The sequence below is a fragment of the Eptesicus fuscus genome, chromosome 22 (genome assembly GCF_027574615.1).
Source record: "Eptesicus fuscus isolate TK198812 chromosome 22, DD_ASM_mEF_20220401, whole genome shotgun sequence".
Classification (NCBI taxonomy): domain Eukaryota; kingdom Metazoa; phylum Chordata; class Mammalia; order Chiroptera; family Vespertilionidae; genus Eptesicus; species Eptesicus fuscus.
In genome coordinates, this window is record NC_072494.1 from 36097243 (window position 1) to 36116058 (window position 18816).

An 18816-nucleotide genomic window follows, 5' to 3' on the forward strand; every position below is an offset into this window, starting at 1 on the left:
CACGCGAGAGAGACGGTGTGGGCAGTGGGAGGACCCCCACGCTGGGAACCCGGAGCCCTCATCCTGCAGGGTCCGCCTCCAGCCACGGAGTAGCCCCGGCAAGTGTCTGCCCCTCCCCGGGCCTTGGTGTCCTTCTGTGCACAACACGGGGGTTGGCCCAGCTGATCTGCCAACTTTCTCCCAGCGTTGCCCCTTTAAGGTGCCCAGGCCTTGCTCAATACTTATGGGCAGATGGGGATGACAAAGGGTGAGACAGATGACCCCTGCAGGGGAGGCCTGGGCTCCTGGGACTTACCATCGGAGTGTGGGGATGGGGGACCCGAAGAAGGGACAGTCCAGCCGTGTGCGGTTGTACAGGATCACCCGAATGAGCTGGTTCCGTGGCGACATCATGCGAGGCGGCACGTCTGCAAGTCCCAGACAAGGGGTCTTGGGTGGGGGTCTCACTCTCCCATCCCTTTCCCGCTGGTCTCATCTCTACGTGCTCCCTCCGAACAGCAGCTTTCCAAGCGCCAGCCCTGCCCCTCCCCACGTGGCTCCTCTAGAAAGCCTCGAAGGGGTAGGCGAGGGAGGAGGGAGCTTTTCCGTTCCCGACCTACCCTCTTTCCAATCCAGCTTCTGCCCACGGTGTCTGTCCCCAAATTATCCAGCAGGCTCTGCACCTGCCCCTCCCACCGCCCCTCCCTGCCCCGGGAGTGCTGCAAACATCTCAGAACCACTCCGGCTCTGCGACCCGCTGAGACCCCAGGAGGGTCAGCATGGATACCCCAAGACGACGAGACAGAGACAGGCCCGCTGGGTGACACCAGGGGAAGGAGGGACCAAGGCTGACTTCCGGCAGGGAAGTCACTCTGGCTGCACACCTGGCTCTGTGGGTTTTAAGCCCTCCCTCCTCCCCACACATCTCATCTCCAGTCTCCACGTTTCCCCCGCCAGCCTGGCCGGTCTCCGGAGAGGAACGTGAGCCCACGCGTGACATGACCACCCGGAGAAGCGGCGCTGCAGGGGCGCGGGGGGTGGGGAGGGACGGGGACACGCACCCAGCACGCTGACGAAGGCGTTGGCCAGCAGGTAGCCGTGCTCGTTGGAGGTGTTGCACTGGTACACGGCCCTGCTGCTGATCTGCGTGTCCCGGAAGATGATGGTGTCCCCGGCCACCTCTCGGTTTGGGTTGGGTGGTGCCGCTACAGAGAGGAAAGATGCCTCTTGTGAGAAACGGGGGAGGGCAGGCGAGGGGTGTCACGGAGGCAGCAGCGCTGGAAGGCTGGCAGGAGACCCCGCTCCGGCCCCACCGCTGCGTGGCTGGGTGACGTGGGGCCCATCGTCGAACCTTCTGGAGTTTATTTCTCAGCCTGTCCAACGGGGATATGAATGCCTGCTCACCCTGCGTAGCAGCTGGGCAGGTGGGGCTTGACGCATAAGCTGAGGCAACAGAAAGGGGTCTGAATTCCAACCAGATTCCTGCAGCATCCGTTTCCTTGTCGGCAGAAGGGGGCTAACTACCACCTTGTGGGGCTTTTAGGAGGATGACCTGAGCTTTTAGGCAGGTGTCAAGTCGCTGGCAGAGGGCCCGGCCCGTACTGATGATCACTGTTGTTAATATTTGAATCCAACGAGCATACACTTAAGTCTGTTCGGAAAAGGACCGAAGCACTAAGGAACCGGGTAGGCCTGCCACTGGCCCATCCTCAGAGCAGAGCTCTCTGCAGACATTCACCACGTTACTCCTGCTGAAGACCGCACAGTCCTTCTGTCCGCCAAAGCTACCCCCCGGTCCCAGGCAAGGTTTCCCACGCGCAGAGGGAACATTCCACGCGTGCCGGTGCATCCGGCTGGGAATCCGGGGCAGATCCAGTCTTTCTGGGCCTCATTTCCTTCACCTGCCAAATGGGAAGGAAGTACTCCCACCGCTCCCCTGTCTAAGGAGGGTCAGGAGAAGAGAAAGGTAACGGGCTGTACAATAAACGTTTTCTAGAAATGTGAGAACTGCCGCTTTTCTCATCTTTCATCACCAGAAGGCGACGTTCGCCTGTAAGATTTCTGGACTGGGCCAGAGGACTTGGCTTCCTCGATCCGTGAACTCATCCGGGATCGCTCAGACCGACCGTGGCAGTCGGCCGAGGAGGACCCAGGGTCTGGCCCGTGGGCGCCACTCCACAGATAGCGAGTCTGAGCCGGAACTGGGGAATCAGCAGGCGGTAAGTGAAGTCAAGGTCAGCATCCTTATCACCCTTCCCCACTCAGCAAAAAGGCCCAAAGCAGGCAATGCTAGGGACTTGAACGCCTTGCCCGGCAATTCTCATGGCCCCACCTTTCCCTCAGTCACTCCCCGTAAGTGACGGGTGCTCTACAGCAGCGGTTCGTGACCCACAGGTTGAGAACCACTAGCAGGGTCGCCTAAGACCATCGGAAAACACAGATATTTACATTACAATTCATTAACAGTAGCAAAATTACAGTTATGAAGTAGCAACGAAAATAATGTTATGGTTGGGGGTCACCACAACATGAGGAACTGTATTAAAGGGTCGTGGCATTAGAAAGGTTGAGAACCACTGCTTTAGAGAAAGTAATAACAGGACATTTAAAAAAGGAAATGCACCTGGAAAGAATGATGGGAAATCTTGACCAAGCCCTCTGGCTGGAAGGGGCCTTGGACTCCCCTACTCCAGTCATCCTCGCAGGACAACCTCTCCCCAGAGTCTGTGTACACTGAACCCTGCACAGGCGCATCTGTTCTCCTGGGGAGGTGCTTTCTCATATCCGACCAGATCGTTCACATTGTCCCGCCACCCTGCCTCCTGGTTTGCCCTCAGCAGAAAGCGGACCTGGGCAGCCAACCACAAAGGGTTACTGAGCTCTACACTCTCTCCTGAGCTCCAGACATCACTCAGAGCCCAGACTCTCAGGAGGTGCAGCCGCAGACCCCAAACCTTGAACTGGGCTCTGTAGTTGTTAAGGGCACAGAGCAGAGGCTGATGAAAACCCCAAGGGAACAGAAACGCCCTCAACATAGAGAGAACCCCAGGCTCCTGCCCTCTCACACAGACACGAGGCAGGGTTCCTGCCTCTGGAGGTGTCCGAAGAGGTGGCTGCTCCCTCACCTCTGGAACAACCAGGGGCACCACAGGGACAAGATCAGGAGCCTTTGCTGGCAGACAGAGCAGTCAGGGGAGACGATGGCTAGTTACTCACATTGCAAAGGTTCCCCATTCACCATCCACTGGACAGTGGGCTTCGGGTTCCCATTGGCTCGACACACCAGCCTCCCATCCTCGCCAGGAGCCAGGATAAGGTTCTTGGGCTCGTCCAGCCAGTAGGGAGCAGCTGGAAGACAAGGGCAGCACAGGCAGGAGTTAGATGGTGCAGACGGGCTTCCTCTAGGAAGACAGGAGCCTCTGAGCGCCAGCCCAGCCCCGCAGCGCCCGCCCCGGGCTCATCCTCAGGGATGGCTCAGTCCAGCCTGCCTTTGGCCGGCTCAGCACCAGAGATGCCGACCTGCCTATTTCGAGTTCACAGAACAGGAGTTCCAAACTGGGGCTGCTCATGAGCGTCTCCTGAAGAGCTTTTAACCAACACGGATGCCAGGGCCCATCTCAGACCCACTGAATCGGAATCCTCAGGGGAGGCTATGGGGGCAAACGCTTTAAGAGGTCCTGGTGTTCATGATGGGCACCCAAGGGCCCAGCCAGGGATGGTGGGAAGGCGGGCACTGGGTTGGCCCCTCTGGGTTTCTGTTGTTGCTGCTGCAAGATGAGACCTTTCAGGAAAGACCTGCTACTTACACTGACTCTCTTAGGCACTGAGCTTTGGTTAGAGCAGAAGCTCAGAGCTGGCCACCCCTTTTCAACTGTTTGGAAAACTTCACAAATATATGGATACTAGAGACCTGGTGCATGAATTCGTGCATGGATGGGGTCTGGCTGGCCCACCCCACCCCTGATTGGGATGTGTGGGGGCCGCTCGGGAGTGTGGGGGGGCCGATCGGGGTCACAGTGTGCATCAAAACATCCAGTCATTCTGGTCGCTGCAGTGTTCTATATATATATATATAAATATATGTGGATTTTTCTGAGAACAGGGTTCTTTGTACCAAAGCTCTTGATACCCCCTAAAACAGTGATGGGCAACCTTTTGAGCTTGGTGTTTCAAACTTCGCCAAAAAACTGAGCATAACTCGGGTAGTGTGTCCCTTTGAGGAAAAAACATTATTTCGCGATATTTATAGTTTAAATAACATAAATGTTTCATCCTCGGCATGCGGCCGCCTCAGCGGCCACGTGTCATCAGAAATGGCACTGACATGCGTGTCAGAGGTTCGCCATCACTGCCCTAAAAGATTAAGAACCTCTGGTCTGAGTGGAGTGCTGAAACCAAGGTCACAAGTTCAACTGAGTGTGTGCTAAGCAAGTTCTCGCACTGTGGGATCAGACTTCATCACCCCAGTCACCCGTCCAGCCCAGTGAGAAGTGACTAGTGTCCTCCCGTGGCACCCGTGGCTGGAATCCACAGAGGCACGTGTTCTGTTGTTTACCTGCGCTCAGGTGGGCCAGCTACGCTTGTACGGGAGGGGCGTGACTTTTAAAAAAAACAGTGTGGGCCATGATATTTAGAAAGAAACAAACACAGTACACAGGTCCCCATATTTAGAAAGAAACAAGCACAGTACACAGACAGCACAGGCAGAAGAAGACACACGGTGAACAGGAATGCAAAACGAATAAGGAGAAGGCTCTGGGTGTGAATCAAACAGACCATGACATTCACCTGCTGAGGGAGCCCCGGGAGAGTTGCGCGATAGTCAGATCTTCCCTCAATACCCACCACACACACACACACACACACACACACACACACACACACACTCTCACTTCCAGGGTGACAATCCCTGAGAGGTCACTATTGCCACCGATCCAGTGTGTTGAGTTTCCACCCACTCACCCTGCCCCAGCCACCCTCAGAGGGAAGGGCGGTCGTGGCGTGTAGGGCTGGCAAAACCATCATAATGAGAAATACACACAACGTACCCTTTACTCTCACCGAGATCGTGTGCCGGATGCTGCCCATCTTGTTGGAGGCCAGGCAGAAGTACTCCCCCGAGTCCTCCTCAGACACGCTGCCGATGCGCAGCGCCTTGTTGAAGTTCTCAAACTTGGCCTTGTCCGCCGGGAGGTCCCCACCTTTCTTGTACCAGGCGATGTCTGGGGTTGGGCTAGGAGAGGGACCGGGCAGGAAAGAGGGGTTTATTATAAACTGTGGCTCCGCAATTCTTCTCCGGAGCCCAGGGGTCCTTAAAGGTACGTGGGCCCAGGGATACCTGTCCTCCGACAGCTGTTCTCATACAGAGGGCGGCTCAGCACAGCATCTGAGGGACGTGTCTAAGGCCACAGAGATTCTAACCTGCACAGCATGCCCGCCCGCCTCCTTTCCTCACCATCCAAAGAGGGATGGCCAGAATGGGATGGAGGGCTGTCTGCTTCTCTGTCTGTACCCCGAAACGTGGCAGACAGAGCACGCACAAGCTCCCTCCCCAGCCTCCTGAGGAGGGCGGCCAGAAGTGGGGTGAAGTGGTACGTACACCCCGGAGGCGATGCACTCCAGCAGCAGGTCCATGCCGCGCAGCACCATCTGACTGCTCGCGGTGCCCTGCGGGTACATGAAGCTGGGCGTTCTTTCTGCAACTCCTCGGGCTGAAATAGGACAGAACAAGCTGGCTGAGCCTCCTGCCCTGGGGGCTGGCCCAGATAGGCCAAGGCTGTCGGGCTAGGAAGAGATGTCATCTCGCCTGGCTGTCCCCTTCCCTCAGAGGCCCCAGGGCCCGCACCCTCCCAGCCGAAACCACCCGAGGGCTGGGCATCATTAAGAGAGTGAGTTAGGAAGCTCGGGGCTCCTGGGCCCCTCGGGCACATGTGTGAGCAGCTCTGCTTCTGAAAGGACCTGCCAAGAGGAGCCGCTTCCCTCCCCGTTCCCTGGAAAGTGGGTGGGGCCGCCTGAGCTGCGAGTGGTATGTTCCCTGGGCATCTTGTGTTGGGACCCCAGAGGCCAGTGGGGTGGACCCTGGGGGGGCCATCTCAGCAGCAGTGGGAGAAAGGGGAAGGCACACGTTGGGGCCACAGGGCAGACAAGCTGCTCTTGCGGACCCCGGAGACAGGAAGCTGAGATGAAGCCACGAGACCCCGATGAACAGTCAGAGATGCGGGGAGCGTTACTCATGGGTTAGCAAAGACATGGGGAGAATTAATGAGCAGAGATGACAGGAAATCACTTTGGGGCCAAGACCATTCGGCTGCGGCTGCGTCACTCATGACTTCGGAAGTGGGATGGGGGGTGGGCAAGAGGGTGTGGATTGCATGTGAGGTGTCAGGGGAGGTGATCTGCAATTCAAGGAGCCGGAGCAGCCACAGGCTGTGAAGTTAATGACGTGCACAGGTGTGAAGCCAAGTGGCCCGCACAGACGGACACTGTCAGGGTGGCCGTTTCCCAGTGGAGGGGTCGGGCGAGTCTGGGCACACCCCAGCAGAGTGGAGCCCGCCCGCCTGAGCTCAGGGCTCCCTCAGGGCTCTGTGTAGTTCTGTTAGGTGGATATGATGGAAGGAAGAGGAACCGGGAGTTTCCAACCAGGAGCCCAAAGCACGGGAGGCCTGAAGAGGCGCCTGTGCCCAAAGGCGTACAGACAGACATACACGTGAGCCTACTCATGGGCTTACTGGGTCTCCGCCCCAGCGGACAGGGGAGCGGTGGGAGGAGGGCAGAGCTGCCAGGAGCTGGGAGCCCTCAGAGTGCCCGCACAGGGAACAAAGGCGTTTTCCTGGGCGGAGCCTGTGAATGGAGGCTGGCAGAGAGAGGACAGCGTGGCCGCGGCCCTCTCTGACCCTGGGGCCTCCTAAAGGAGCTTGCTGGACTAGCTGGTGCCTGGCTGGATCAGCAGAGTCTAGTCCCAGGGGCACTCAGCTCCTCTCCGTTAGCCATTTCGTAGAGTTTGCGCCTTTGTCAGGGGGAGAAATGATGAAACGCATGCAAAGGTAGTTAGGCCGCTGGAACAGCACAGGGCATACAGCAAGTGCTCAGTAAACACCGGTGGGATGAATGCATTCAAGGGGAGAAGAGAACAAAAAGAAGGCAGCAAGCAACCCCCCCCCCCGCCATGTTATTTCTCCCCCTGTAGATGTCCTCATCTGTCCACCCAGCACACACATTTACCACAGTGGCTACTGAAGGGGTTAATCCATTATGCGGTTAATTGGTTACCGTCCTTACATCTATAACTCGTGTAGCATCCAGCTCTCGGTACCCAGGAAGCCTGATACCCAAGCAGCAGCTTCCTCCCACCCATCGTCATGGGATCACCAAAACAGACAACACAAGGTCAAGGGCACCACGAGGAGAGGGGGAGTTCAAGCAGGAGGCTCTGGTGTCAGGAACCGTAGGATTACGTAGAAGAGGTCCCAGCTCAGTGGGCATACTCCTTCCTGCAGGGACACCATCTGCAGAAACCAACCTGTGACCCCGTGGACACGTAAGTCACACCACCGCACACAGCACCACGAGCACACATGACCGGCAAAGCATTAAGTGTGGGAAGGAGGAGGAGAGAGCACAGAGTCCCGCTGTGGGTGTCTTGACACGCTGCAGCTGTGACTATAAAAGGTGACAGTGCCCGGCCAGAGGGGCTCAGTTAGTTGAGCGTCATCCCATACACCAAAGGGTTGCCGGTTTGATTCCTGGTCAGGGCACATACCTGGGTTGCAGGTTTGATCCCCAGTTGGGGAGCATACGGAAGGCAACCGATCAATGTTTCTCTCTCTCTCTCTCTCTCTCTCTCTCTCTCTCTCTCTCTCTCTCAGCATGTCCTTGGGTGAAGATTAAAAACAAAGGTGGGCTAGCAACCACAGAATTATCCTAAAAGGGGAGAAGCTACTGGGAAATAAGCCAACGTTCAACAATACAGGGAAGAGTGTCCTAGAAGTCAGAGGTAATCGCTGGGGCCGCCAATGGGCGAGCCTTCACATGGACCAAGCGCTGTGCCAGCACCTCCATCTACATCATCGTGGTCAATCCTCACAACAAACCTGGGGACATCACCCCCATTTTCAGCAGAGAAAAAACGGAGGCTCAGCAAAGTCAACAGACTTGCCAAGGTCACAAGCAGTTATGTTTTGGATGCTGGACCATTTAGCACCAAAGCTTTTGTTCTGACCTCTGCTCTATACTGCCTCTCTCTTTAAAGGTGGACACCTCACTTATCCCCACAGCTTTGGGAATATGTTTCATGTTCAAAGAAAAACAAAATTCAAGGGCAAAAGAGGTGAAGGAGGAAGGTGTTTTCGTCTTAGTTTTGGTGGTGAGCCTCTTCCAGTATGTTTTCCTCAGATATTGTTCCCACTGTCTCAGGTAAGATGCCACCTCTCCTCGGTGACTAGTAAGTACACTCAGGCCCGAGCGGGGAAAGAAGCTGGGCTGGGAACTAAGAGGCTCCAAAGGCATCTCAACTGGATTCTTAAGGCCATGAAAAGCTTGGAGAGGCGTCAGGGTGACACGTGATATCATACGGGACAAGAAGGCTGGACCCCAGGGGAGGTTGTGAAGAGATGGGGTCCGCTGCAGCAGGAGGGGTTTACGTACAAATTTGTGAAGCACTGGCCCTGGCCAGGTGGCTCAGTCGGTTGGAGCTTTGTCCCGTACACCAAAAGGCTGTGGGTTCGATTCCTGGTTAGGGCACATCTAGGAGGCAACCAATCGATGTTTCTCTCTCACAATGATGTTTTTCTCTCTCTCTAAAAAATAATAAAAATAGTTCCTCAGGCGAGGATTTTTTAAAAAATGGATAAAAGATAATCCAGCTGCTAGAGAAGTAGACCCAGGAAGAATCTCTGAGACAAAGGTGCTTACTGCATGACACGCTACGAGACGCTAATGGAAGATGACAGTTTCCAAGGGTGACATAGGACCCCCTCTTTCACCACGGAGGCGGGGACCCCTGTCCAGCTGATGATGCTTCCCTTACGCTCCCTGATTTTCAGGGCTGGGTCGACCCAATACCTGATCGAATTCAGAACCCAGAAGCCCATTTAGGAAGATCTCCCATGTGGGCCCATCTGACCTTTAGCCCAAGGGCAGTCTCTGCTCTCCTGCTCTCACAACGGTGGCTCACGAGTGGGCACACGGGTTTCCAGAGGAACCCGGTCAGCCGGGGGCATTAGGCGATGGCACTGCCTCAAACACCTTGGCTTCAGAGGGCCAACAAAAAATGCCTGCATTGTCTCCTGCAAGAGGCAAGGTCGAGGCTGCGGAACACCCGTGCTGCTCCCCTCTGTCAAGGGCTGTCTGTTAGCAGAAGAGAGGTCAATGGGTCAGATGTACCCAAGAACCTTTGCCAAAAGCAGCTTTCGGGGCAGCCGGGTCCTCGGTTTGCTGCTTTCAGTTCTCAGAATTGAGGACTCGTGGGCTGGATCCCTGGCATCTCACCCACTCTCTGGCTCTAGGAACAGCTGACCAACCACCCAGAGGACAAGAAAACTCCTTATCCGGTAACATCTGCTTCTCCCACTGCCGGGAAGTCCCTTTGCAAGTCTAACCCCAACCTCCCAGGCAGCAGTGAGGGCTTTTTCTTCCCCAGCTCTGAGCACTACTGAGATCCGAACAGCTTTTGTCTTTACATCCTGCCCTGAAGCTTCTCCCTCCACAGTCCTTTCTTCCCATGACTGTGCCTACCTTCCTCCCCTTGGCTTGCCTTCAAGCACTTGAAGTTCTTCCTAATGTCAGAAGCGTAGGACAGTTATACTTCAGACAGTCAACACTAACCATTCCCTTCAATATCACTGGTGTGTCTGACACCATGCCAGGAACCACATGCATGTAACCCTATTTAATCTTCACAACAAAAGGATGGGGCAGGTAATAGACCCGTTTTGCAGACGAAAAGGTCTGACACGCTAAATGACTTGCCCTGTGTCAATCAATGGTGCATCCCGGAGCCCGAGTTTAACTCATGGCAGTCTCCTTCAGCGTGCACACTCTCATCTTCCTCGTCTCCTGGTCTGGGCAAGTCAGGGGGCATCTGGCATACATTCAGAGGATACCAAACCACTGCAGAAATCACTAGAACGGAATGTAATGATGGCGGGGGGTGGGGGGGTGGGGGGGTGGGGGGAGGACGGGGGCGGGAATGGCCCCACTGCTACAAAAGGGACCTGCCATGTTTCACAGCCAAACACAGTGACGCACTGGACATTTTTCACTGCACAGTCTCTCTGCCACGCCTCTCACTCAGGAAGGGCCTTATCTCCTTTCCTTTCTTTTCACTTTCTCTTTCTTTCTAGAAGCATCCAACACAGCTGTCCTTTGTTCAGCACGGGCCTCACTTTGACTTTACAACCTTCCTAGCTGCCGTCATGCTTGGTCAGCCATTCTCCCTTGACTTCAAGAGAAGGGGTCCCTCTCATGTTGAGGCAGGATAGCAAGAAGCCAGGAAAATTCCTTGGCGAGTGGAATGGGGAAACTGAGACCGACAGCTGGACAGACTGGTCGAGCAATTTACAGTCAGATAGAGACGGTCCCCGGGGCAGAAAGCAAAACTGGCAACAGGCAAAACTGGTGCTGAACCTTACCCCCAGGGTGCCCTTTCCTCCCCTGGCATATCGCTGGCCATGCTGTTTGGACGCCCTGACCTTTCCTCCCTAGAGAGAGCATTTGTGTTTCCTCCCTAGAGAGGCCTCAGTTGTGTTTCAGCTCCAGGCCCAGAAAGGCAGCTAGGCCAGGTGGCGATGCCAGGCCCAGCTGCAATGACTAACGATCCCTTCCCTGGTGTCCATCAGTCAACGAAGACCACGGCCCTGAAAGGGCACATCTGGAAAGGTGATGAATATTCTACTGCGATCCTCCTCCTGAGACCTCCCCTAAAATCCCTGCCTTCAGAAAGCAGATAAAACCCCTCAAGACAAAGAAGCCAGTGCTCAGTTGAATCTCCTTTTTGAGTGAATTATCTTTCTCTTAAACTCTAAGTGTCCCAATGAGACTTACAACCAGGGGAGCAAGGAGCAGCGGCAGCTCGTCCCAGGTTAACCCCCCGAATCTGTCTCCAGGGTCCCCTTTTCTCTGACTCTCCAGTGAGCTGGCCACACTGGAGCCTAGGCACACTTCTTTCCTATAACATTTCTAGAGAGACACAGCAGCCCGGCCTAGAATTTCGTCTGTAGCTTCTTCTATCCTAGCCCTTCCTGTTCCACTGACCCCAGCTCAAAATCACCTGGACTCTGCCCTGGCCGGTGTGGTTTAGTTGGTTGTGTGTCATCCCTCGTAGGTGCGATTCCCAGTCAAGGGCACATTCCTGGGCTCAATCCCTGGTAGGGGGCGTGCAGGAGCCAGCCCAGCGATGTTGTACTCTCACATCAAGTTTCTCTCTCTTTTCCTTTCCCTCTAAAAATCAATAAACGATTCTTAAAAAAAAAAAAAAAGAATCACCTGGACTCGTGTTGTGAAGTCAAGAACCCACACACCACAGGCCGGCCTCAGGCAGACCTGCTCTGGGCTTGGTCCCTCTCTGGTAACAATGTGAGTACTTGTGAGTTTTGCTTGTTTTCATAGCCCTTGGTTCTTACAACTCCCACTCATTCACTTGTAATACTAAACTGGTTTAAGCGGCTGGAATCACCCAAGCCTACGCCATTGATAAAACAACTCCATATGCTTATGCCCTGAACTGTTTATCTTCCATAAAGCGAGGAGCTGGGACCAGACGGTCTCTAAGGGACCGTCTGGCTCTGAAGTTCTCCAGCTTTAAGAATACTTCTATAATAGATTACCCGAAATCCAATTTAGAAAAAGGCACATTCCACACCAGTGCGCTGGGGCTCTGGACACCATGGCGGTGGCCCCATCGTTTAGAAAACAAATAACACCCAGAATCCAGCAAAGATCCCCTGCTTCCTCAGGCAGTAAATCTCCTTGGCAGGATCTCAGTGTGGCTCTAGCTGCTTGGTGCCAAATTAGAGCCTTTGCCCCTCACCCCTCTTCCCATCCCCCACTCATTGTTTACATTAGCACATCACAATACAGACACTTCCTGTCTAGTGGAGCCCACAACGCCCCCCCCTGGGGACCTGCAGTCCCAGCTTCGGAGTCGAGGCTGATGATGGGGGCCAGCTGTCTTGGCAGAAAAGGACGATTCTTCTGGCTGCTCGGGAAATAGGGCATCTTGAGCCATGGTGGGAGTAACCCAGGTGTGGAAGGAGCCAATTACTCCACTAATCAGCTTGAGCAACCCGTTGTATGAAGTTAGTTATGCCTCATGGAAACTGTTCTGTGACCTGCAAACGTGTGGACGGGTGGGCATTGGATTTGTGCGCACGCCCCGAGGAGAGAGGAGGGCCAGGGACAGCACAACTTCATCCATATTCACCTTGAAACAGAACTCAGAGCTGGACTCTAACTATTTCCCAGGTGGGTTTTAAAGAGGCCAGGGGCCTGTGATATGGTATCCCCACTAGCTATGGCTAGGCCGCAAGGCAGGCAATTCACACCCAGACACTTAAAGAGTTAACAAAACACACACTGCGAGGCTTCCTGTGCTCCTTAAACCACTCTAGTCCAGACTTACTCCTGCTTCCTCACCCTCAGTTACCCTCCCCCCACCTACCACCGATGCCTAAGTCTCTACTGAACCCTCCAAGAAGCTCCTTTGAAGTCCTCCCCTGGTTTGACCAACGTGTGCAGAATTTACCGACTGGAGGCCTGCCTGTAGGAGGAGACCAAGCCACATCAGCCACTTCAAACCCCCAAACTGGCCGCTGTCTTCCTGGCAAGCAGCGTTCTGCAGGCGGCGCCTTGGCACCTCGGCCTGGCCGGCTGTCAGACCTGCCACTCAGCATGAGTTAATGACGCGGTATCAGTCAAAGTTAGGCAAACTGGGGTTGGTTAGGACAGGCAAGGTTACTCCCAAGGTTACCACAGCGACTCACCACTGTACATGTCAGGGTGGTTTCTTAAGGACGAGTCATTATAGGGGTGGTCTGCAATAAACAAAAGAGGGTGAGCAAACAGGGGGCCACGGAGCGGTCACAGAGGCGTAAACGGGAGAGAACAAACAGAAATGCGAAGCCACAAAACAACCGGAGCGCGCCGTGGCCTTTGGCAAAGAAAGGACACGGCGAACTTGGAAAGGAAATACACTTTGGTGAAGAACAAGCAGCACAAGACAGCCCAAAAAAGAAAGAAACGGTTAACTCCTGCAAAAGAAGGCAATAAAAAAAAAAAAAAGTTTCTTTTTAAATTAAAAAAAAAAAAATTAGGCGTGGCCCTTAACTGCTTGGTCCTACTATATTTTCAAACAAATGAGATAAGGGTTAGTGATACCCCGTGGCCGTCTTTGAACAAACTGCGTCCCATCAAAATCCCCAGTTGCCAGGCCTCCGGGTCAAGCCAGCTCTTGGGGGCTAAAGAGAAAGGGGTGTTCGTGAGCCCCGGGAAAGGGCCGCGTCCTGTCTGAGCAGAAGCCAGGTTGCAAGGGGTGGGCGTAAAGGAGCAGACAAAACCGTCCAGAGAAACATTCGTCAGCAGAGGGGGAGAGAGGGACCCTGGGCAGCAGCCGACAATGCGTGCTGACCAGCAACACGCACCTCCACCCTGACGAGTGGGCGCCACCCTGGTCTCCGAGATGTGTCTGTGGGCAGAAAGGCCTCCTTCTGAGGAGGCGAGGAGTGGTCCAGGGAGCAGGCAGAGCTAGGCTGAGGCTCAGATTTTAGGATTAGAAAGAGGATTTGGAAGGAGGGGGAAAGAGGAAGAGGGGGCGAAAGAGAGAGAGGCGGGTACGGGAGTGCTTTGAGTTCTACACTGTGGACTGGGAGAGGCCTGCTGATGCCTAAGCCGAGACTCAGAAGCGAAGCCATTCCTTCAGGAGCGAGACCAGAGGCCTCGCTCCAACATTAGGCGAGTAAACCCTTGGGCCTGAAGCCTCCGTGAGAGAGCATTTTGAAGTAGGGCACATGATCATGCCCCGATCGTTAAGTCGCTTTTCACTGTTGCAGCGCCATCCCTTCCAGCCACGGGGTTCAGGTTCTGTCGGTAGCACAGGCTGGGGGTAGAGCAGCTGACTGGCAGCCAGGCAGACAGCCCTGAGAAGCCGGAACTGCTCCCTCTCTTCTCCCCGCCGCCCGCTCCCCCCACCCCCGGCCTGAGGGAGGAGAGGGGCCTGCCAGGACGTTGGCCTATTGGAGGACAGCTCAACCCTGTCACAGCTGACGGGAGACTGGCCCTCTCTGGGGCTGCATCCCAGCAGGAAGATGCTCAGGACTTAAGCACTAGCCCTTAAGGCAGGTTTGTGTAAAAGGCCTGGCCTGTGTTTGGAAGCCAGCGTGGGTTTCCCTGGAGCTACGGGGTGGACTTGACCTGCAGGGAAAGAAGAGGCGGAGTGGCAAAGGGCAGGCCTGGCTGTGGCTGGACTCCTGGGGGAGGGGACGGGGACACGCAGGGGACAGGCCCTTGTTCTGTGCTCCCACCCAGGGAGGAGACCCACGCTCAGGCTGCGCCTGCGTTTGTGGAGCCTGGGAGCACATCTGAGGCGTTCAGGGAGGCCTCTGACTCCTCGGAGAGTGTCACGTAGACACAGATGTTAGAGGGAGGCGGTGAGTGCTCCCGCGTCTCCTCGGGGAGACCGCTTCCCTCGCCGCGGCTGCCTCTCGCTGTCCAGAGACACCGGGTGGACGGGGCCCGCTCTGCGTGGGACCGCACCCCAAACAAAGTTTACAACTGATTCCAGATCGCGGTGCTGTGTGTCAGGTGCCCCTTCCTTTACTGCAGGAACTACAAAACCCACGGTGGTGAGGTTCATTCCTTCCTGGTGGGCGAGCTGGGACAGAGCCCTGGAGGGCTGAGTCTCGACGCTGTCCCACCTCGGCCTCCCACCGGCCTGGTCCTGAAGGCAGAGGAAAAAGCCTGCGTCCTTGCCAGGCAGGGAAGGGGAGAGAGCACATGTGGGCTGCGCGGGTGCCCGGAGCTTGCTCCCGGCCAAAGCTGCCCCCCGAGACGCCAGGAAGCCGGCAGCGCCCGGGGCCCCTCGGCATTTGGAGGCGTTTTCAGTGGCACAGGAGACCCATGAATGGAGCAGAAACAGACATCCCTTTTCTCAGAGAAAAGGATGCTTCTGGAAAGACCAACTTGTAAATGTGGCTGAAATCTCTAACTGCTTAATGCCACAGAGGAAGGCTCTTCGCCACCTCCATCCCCCGCCTCTGCCTTGTGGGACAGCGGAGGCCTCTGCCAGGACCACGGACGGTCACCTGACCCAGCCCTCAAACAGCAGGCTGACTTCCAGCCTGTCCCGGGCAGGGAGAGAGGGACCCGGGGATGGCACTGCAGGCGTCCAGGGATGGGCTCAGTGAGCAGCTCCTGACCTCCCTTCCCGGCCCCCCACCTAACACGGCCAGCCGCGTCCTGGCCCCGGAGGCCGCTGAGGTCCTGGGCAGACCACGCTGTCCTCCCGGCTCGGCCAGCTGGCAGGCAGTCACCCCTGGCGTGCACCGAGGAGACACCTCAGACAACCCATTTCTTGTCTAGAATAGGAACGCCAGGGAGGGGCAGCAGACAGCCTGAAGCTGGGTGACCCTGCCAGGAACATGCAGGGCTTGTCCCTGGGTTTCTGGCCATCCTGTTGCTCAGAACAGAGTGTGGGGACCTGCAGAGGCACAAGGTGTGTGTGTGGGGGAGATTAGAGGTGGGTAAAACTGGGTCAAAGAGCGAGAGCAGATGAGAGAGGGGGAAAGAAGAAAGTAAGAAAGAGGAAAGAGAAATAGAGAGGAAGGAAGTGAAAAAGAAAAGGGGAGGAAATGAAGAGAAAGGAAAAAAAGAAAGAGGGGAATAAAAGCAGGGGAAGCTGCTTCTTGTGGCTCCACCTGGAGGCCACGTGGGAACAGCGGGGCCGGGCTGACTCTTGGCACAGCAGGTCTCCATCGCGGGCAGGGACTGGCGAGGAAAGGGGAGCGCTGAGGGTCGCCCCACTTGTCCTGAGTGAGGAGTGAGCTCACCCAAGCCTCTCCCCGCCTCCCACGTCCCTCCAGGAGGCATCGCCAGCCACCTGCACGTGTGGGCTCCAGGCAGCCAGGGTTCAGCCTCTTTTCTCCGACCTGAGAAAGCTTCGTCTGGCTTCCCTCACCATCGCCACTGTCCCCAGTGTTGGGAACACCATTCACAGCTGAGTCAGGCAGACTGAGGTCTTTGGGGCGGGGGGGCCCCTCCATGGAAGGCATGTTATAAACCCACGGAGACAACCCACACAGCCTCGGTCAACGTCCCGAGCAGGCTGAGGACTCGCAGCCAAAGCTCCGAGCCAGTGAGTCCCGGCAAGCAGTGTGCCCGGAGCTGATCAGCTTCTCTCTCCTCCGTGCAGGGCCAGCAAAACGCTACCGTGGGTCAGGAAATGCCGATCTGCCTTGGTGCCCGTCGGACAGAATCAGGGGATAAAGATGAAAACAAACAAGGCTAACCATAAACCTGCAACCTGCAAACACAGCGATTCCATATGGTCCAATATACACATGTCCCAGAATCAAATGCAACCCATGGAGGTGTACCCACCCACTCATGTGGATGTTCTGTGCTGTGGCTTATGCTGGAAATAAAGATGAGCAAACAATGACGGAACATAAAAGAGGTAACCAAGCTGAGGACACGAGAGGGGTGTGGATGAGCTCCTAAAACAATGCTTCTCAAATCCCGGCGTGTCCAAATCCCCCGGGAGCTGACGAAGCGCAGAGAGGCGCCACCGGGCTGGGCCCGGGGACCGTGCCAAGTCCCCCAGGGCATTCTGATTCCCAGCCGAGTCTGAGAAGCACTGACTCAGGGCAGGACCAAGCTGAGCTCGAGGCTCCCGATCAGGAGGTGTCTGAGAGAAGCTGAGGTAGCTCAGGCACAGTGAGCTGGAAAGGTTTCTAGGTCAGCCTCAGGGATGTGTCTCCCCCAGGCCCAGGCACCCGGGGCTGCTCGGCTGGGTGGGCTGCCGCCCCCGGCCCCCAGCCCCCCGGCCGGCAGGGCCTGCACTTACTGGTGAGGACCTTGAGGGTGAATGGGTTCTTCTGCTGGATGGTGTGAGTGAAGTGGAAGCGGGCGTTGCAGCTGTAGTCGGTCTGCATGTCCTGCACCATCACGTTAGAGAAATACAGGTCCCCGTTATGGCCCTGGGAGACCCGCTTGTCTTGGGTGATGGGCTCCATGGCTATAAGAAAGCAGAGGTACGGGGAGGTGAGCAGAAATGATAACAGTTACAATGATCATGATGTTTCTGGCGAGTGGGCACCTACGGAGGGCCAGCCGGGCCTGGTGCTCCACATTATTTGACCTAACTTCACTCTCAACTCTGAGGGGTGCTTATTCCCATTTCACAGATAAGAAAGCAGAGGACGTAACTGTTCTGTTGCATAAGCAGTGAGGGAGAGGGGGAGTTAGACTCAGACCTGCCTGCCCACCACGTCCATGCTTCTATGACCATACTTTCTGTCTCCCGTTCATGCCACAAAAGATCAGACAGGCCTGGAGGCCAGAGGGAGGGGACACGATCCTTCAGATGCTCCCAAATCAGGAGTCAAATTCACTTGTTTTATTTTTTTATACCCCGCCCCCCGTCCAGTCCCCAGGAAAGCGAAAAGCACTACCAAACATAATTGTAAGATGCATACCAACCAGTGATGCACGCCATCAATTTTAGGATGCTTCTCAGTTTAGGAGATGGGAAAACATGAAAATGTGTGCTTTTTAGAATTAACGGCATCATGGGAGTGGCAGAGAATGCTGACTACAGTGTCCATCCATGTATTTTTCAAGCACTGCGTCTGATGTAAATGCAAGCAGCCAGGTCTCCCAGGCTATCTGGGTTGTAAAAGTCTACTTCCAGGGCTGACTACTCATAGCAAACTCCTTCCTATCCCCACGAGTGTTCTCTAAGCCACCATTTCTTCAAGCACCAGGTTAATGATGCCAACTCTCCCACAATGGGATGGTCAGCTCTTCAATTGTCAAAGGTTTCCTGTAGGCCTACTATGTGCAGGCACTGTGCGAGGTGCTGGGGAAAGAGAGATGAGTAAGAAAGCCAAAGGGCCTGCCGTCTGGTAGGAGAGACAGGGGATGAATAACTGACTGCAATGCAGTGTGGTGAGTGGGCAGCCCGGACAAGAGGGGATGAGCTGAGAGAAGGAGCAGCCCATCCATTCTAGGGGCTTGAGCTGTGGCTTGAAGGCTGCGTAACATTTATAAGGCATCAGAGGAAGGAGCTAAGACAGGGACGGTGTGTGTTAAAGCAGAGAGCCCCTGAGAAGGAGGGCGGGGTGGGGAGGGGCTGAGGGTGGGAGGAGGGCTGGAGAGGCAGAAGGGACCGGATCAGGAGGGAACTGTGTGCCAGGGAACAGAGTCCAGACTGTGTCCGAGGTGATGGAGGAGCGATGAAGGGTTTTGAGCCTATGAATGAACGGTCACATGTATGTTTTCAGAAAGACCAGGAAGGCCAGGGATGGGTAATTACTGTAACCCAGGGAAACGTGGGTGGGGACATGTCAGTGGGGATGGAAAGACAAAGAAGGCCATGAGATCTGCTCAGAGATACGAGTGTTGTGAGGCAGTGTGAGAGTATGACGCAGGGGCTGAGAGAGGAGGCTCTGACCTGTTAGCTCACAGACCAACGCCCAGTCTGTGGCCAGGCAGCCTTCCCCACGGATGTGCTCGGTGGCGAGGGAAGAGATGGACAATGATTGGGCACAAAGCCACTCGCCCTCTGCAAAACAACTCACCCGCTGGCTCGTTGACAAGGCGGCCTCTTTGGTAAGAATTCAGGAATGG

The 18816-nt window shown here is 55.6% G+C and overlaps 1 protein-coding gene across 7 annotated transcripts in view; it reads right to left on the reverse strand.

The window, feature by feature from the left end:
• NFASC (neurofascin) overlaps window positions 1-18816 on the reverse strand; it is a 75121-nt gene that overhangs the window by 42711 nt on the left and 13594 nt on the right. For 4 of the 7 annotated variants that reach the window (XM_054711474.1, XM_054711472.1, XM_054711473.1 and 1 more), the window contains exons 5-11: window positions 17033-17203; window positions 12957-13007; window positions 5579-5690; window positions 5028-5212; window positions 3196-3327; window positions 1041-1184; window positions 296-407 (exon numbers count right to left, since the gene is read on the reverse strand). In XM_054711474.1, coding sequence (XP_054567449.1) covers window positions 296-407; window positions 1041-1184; window positions 3196-3327; window positions 5028-5212; window positions 5579-5690; window positions 12957-13007; window positions 17033-17203 — 907 coding nt within the window. The remainder of the gene's footprint in view (window positions 1-295; window positions 408-1040; window positions 1185-3195; window positions 3328-5027; window positions 5213-5578; window positions 5691-12956; window positions 13008-17032; window positions 17204-18816) is intronic. The other 3 variants (XM_054711470.1, XM_054711469.1, XM_054711475.1) reach the window with 1 other exon arrangement.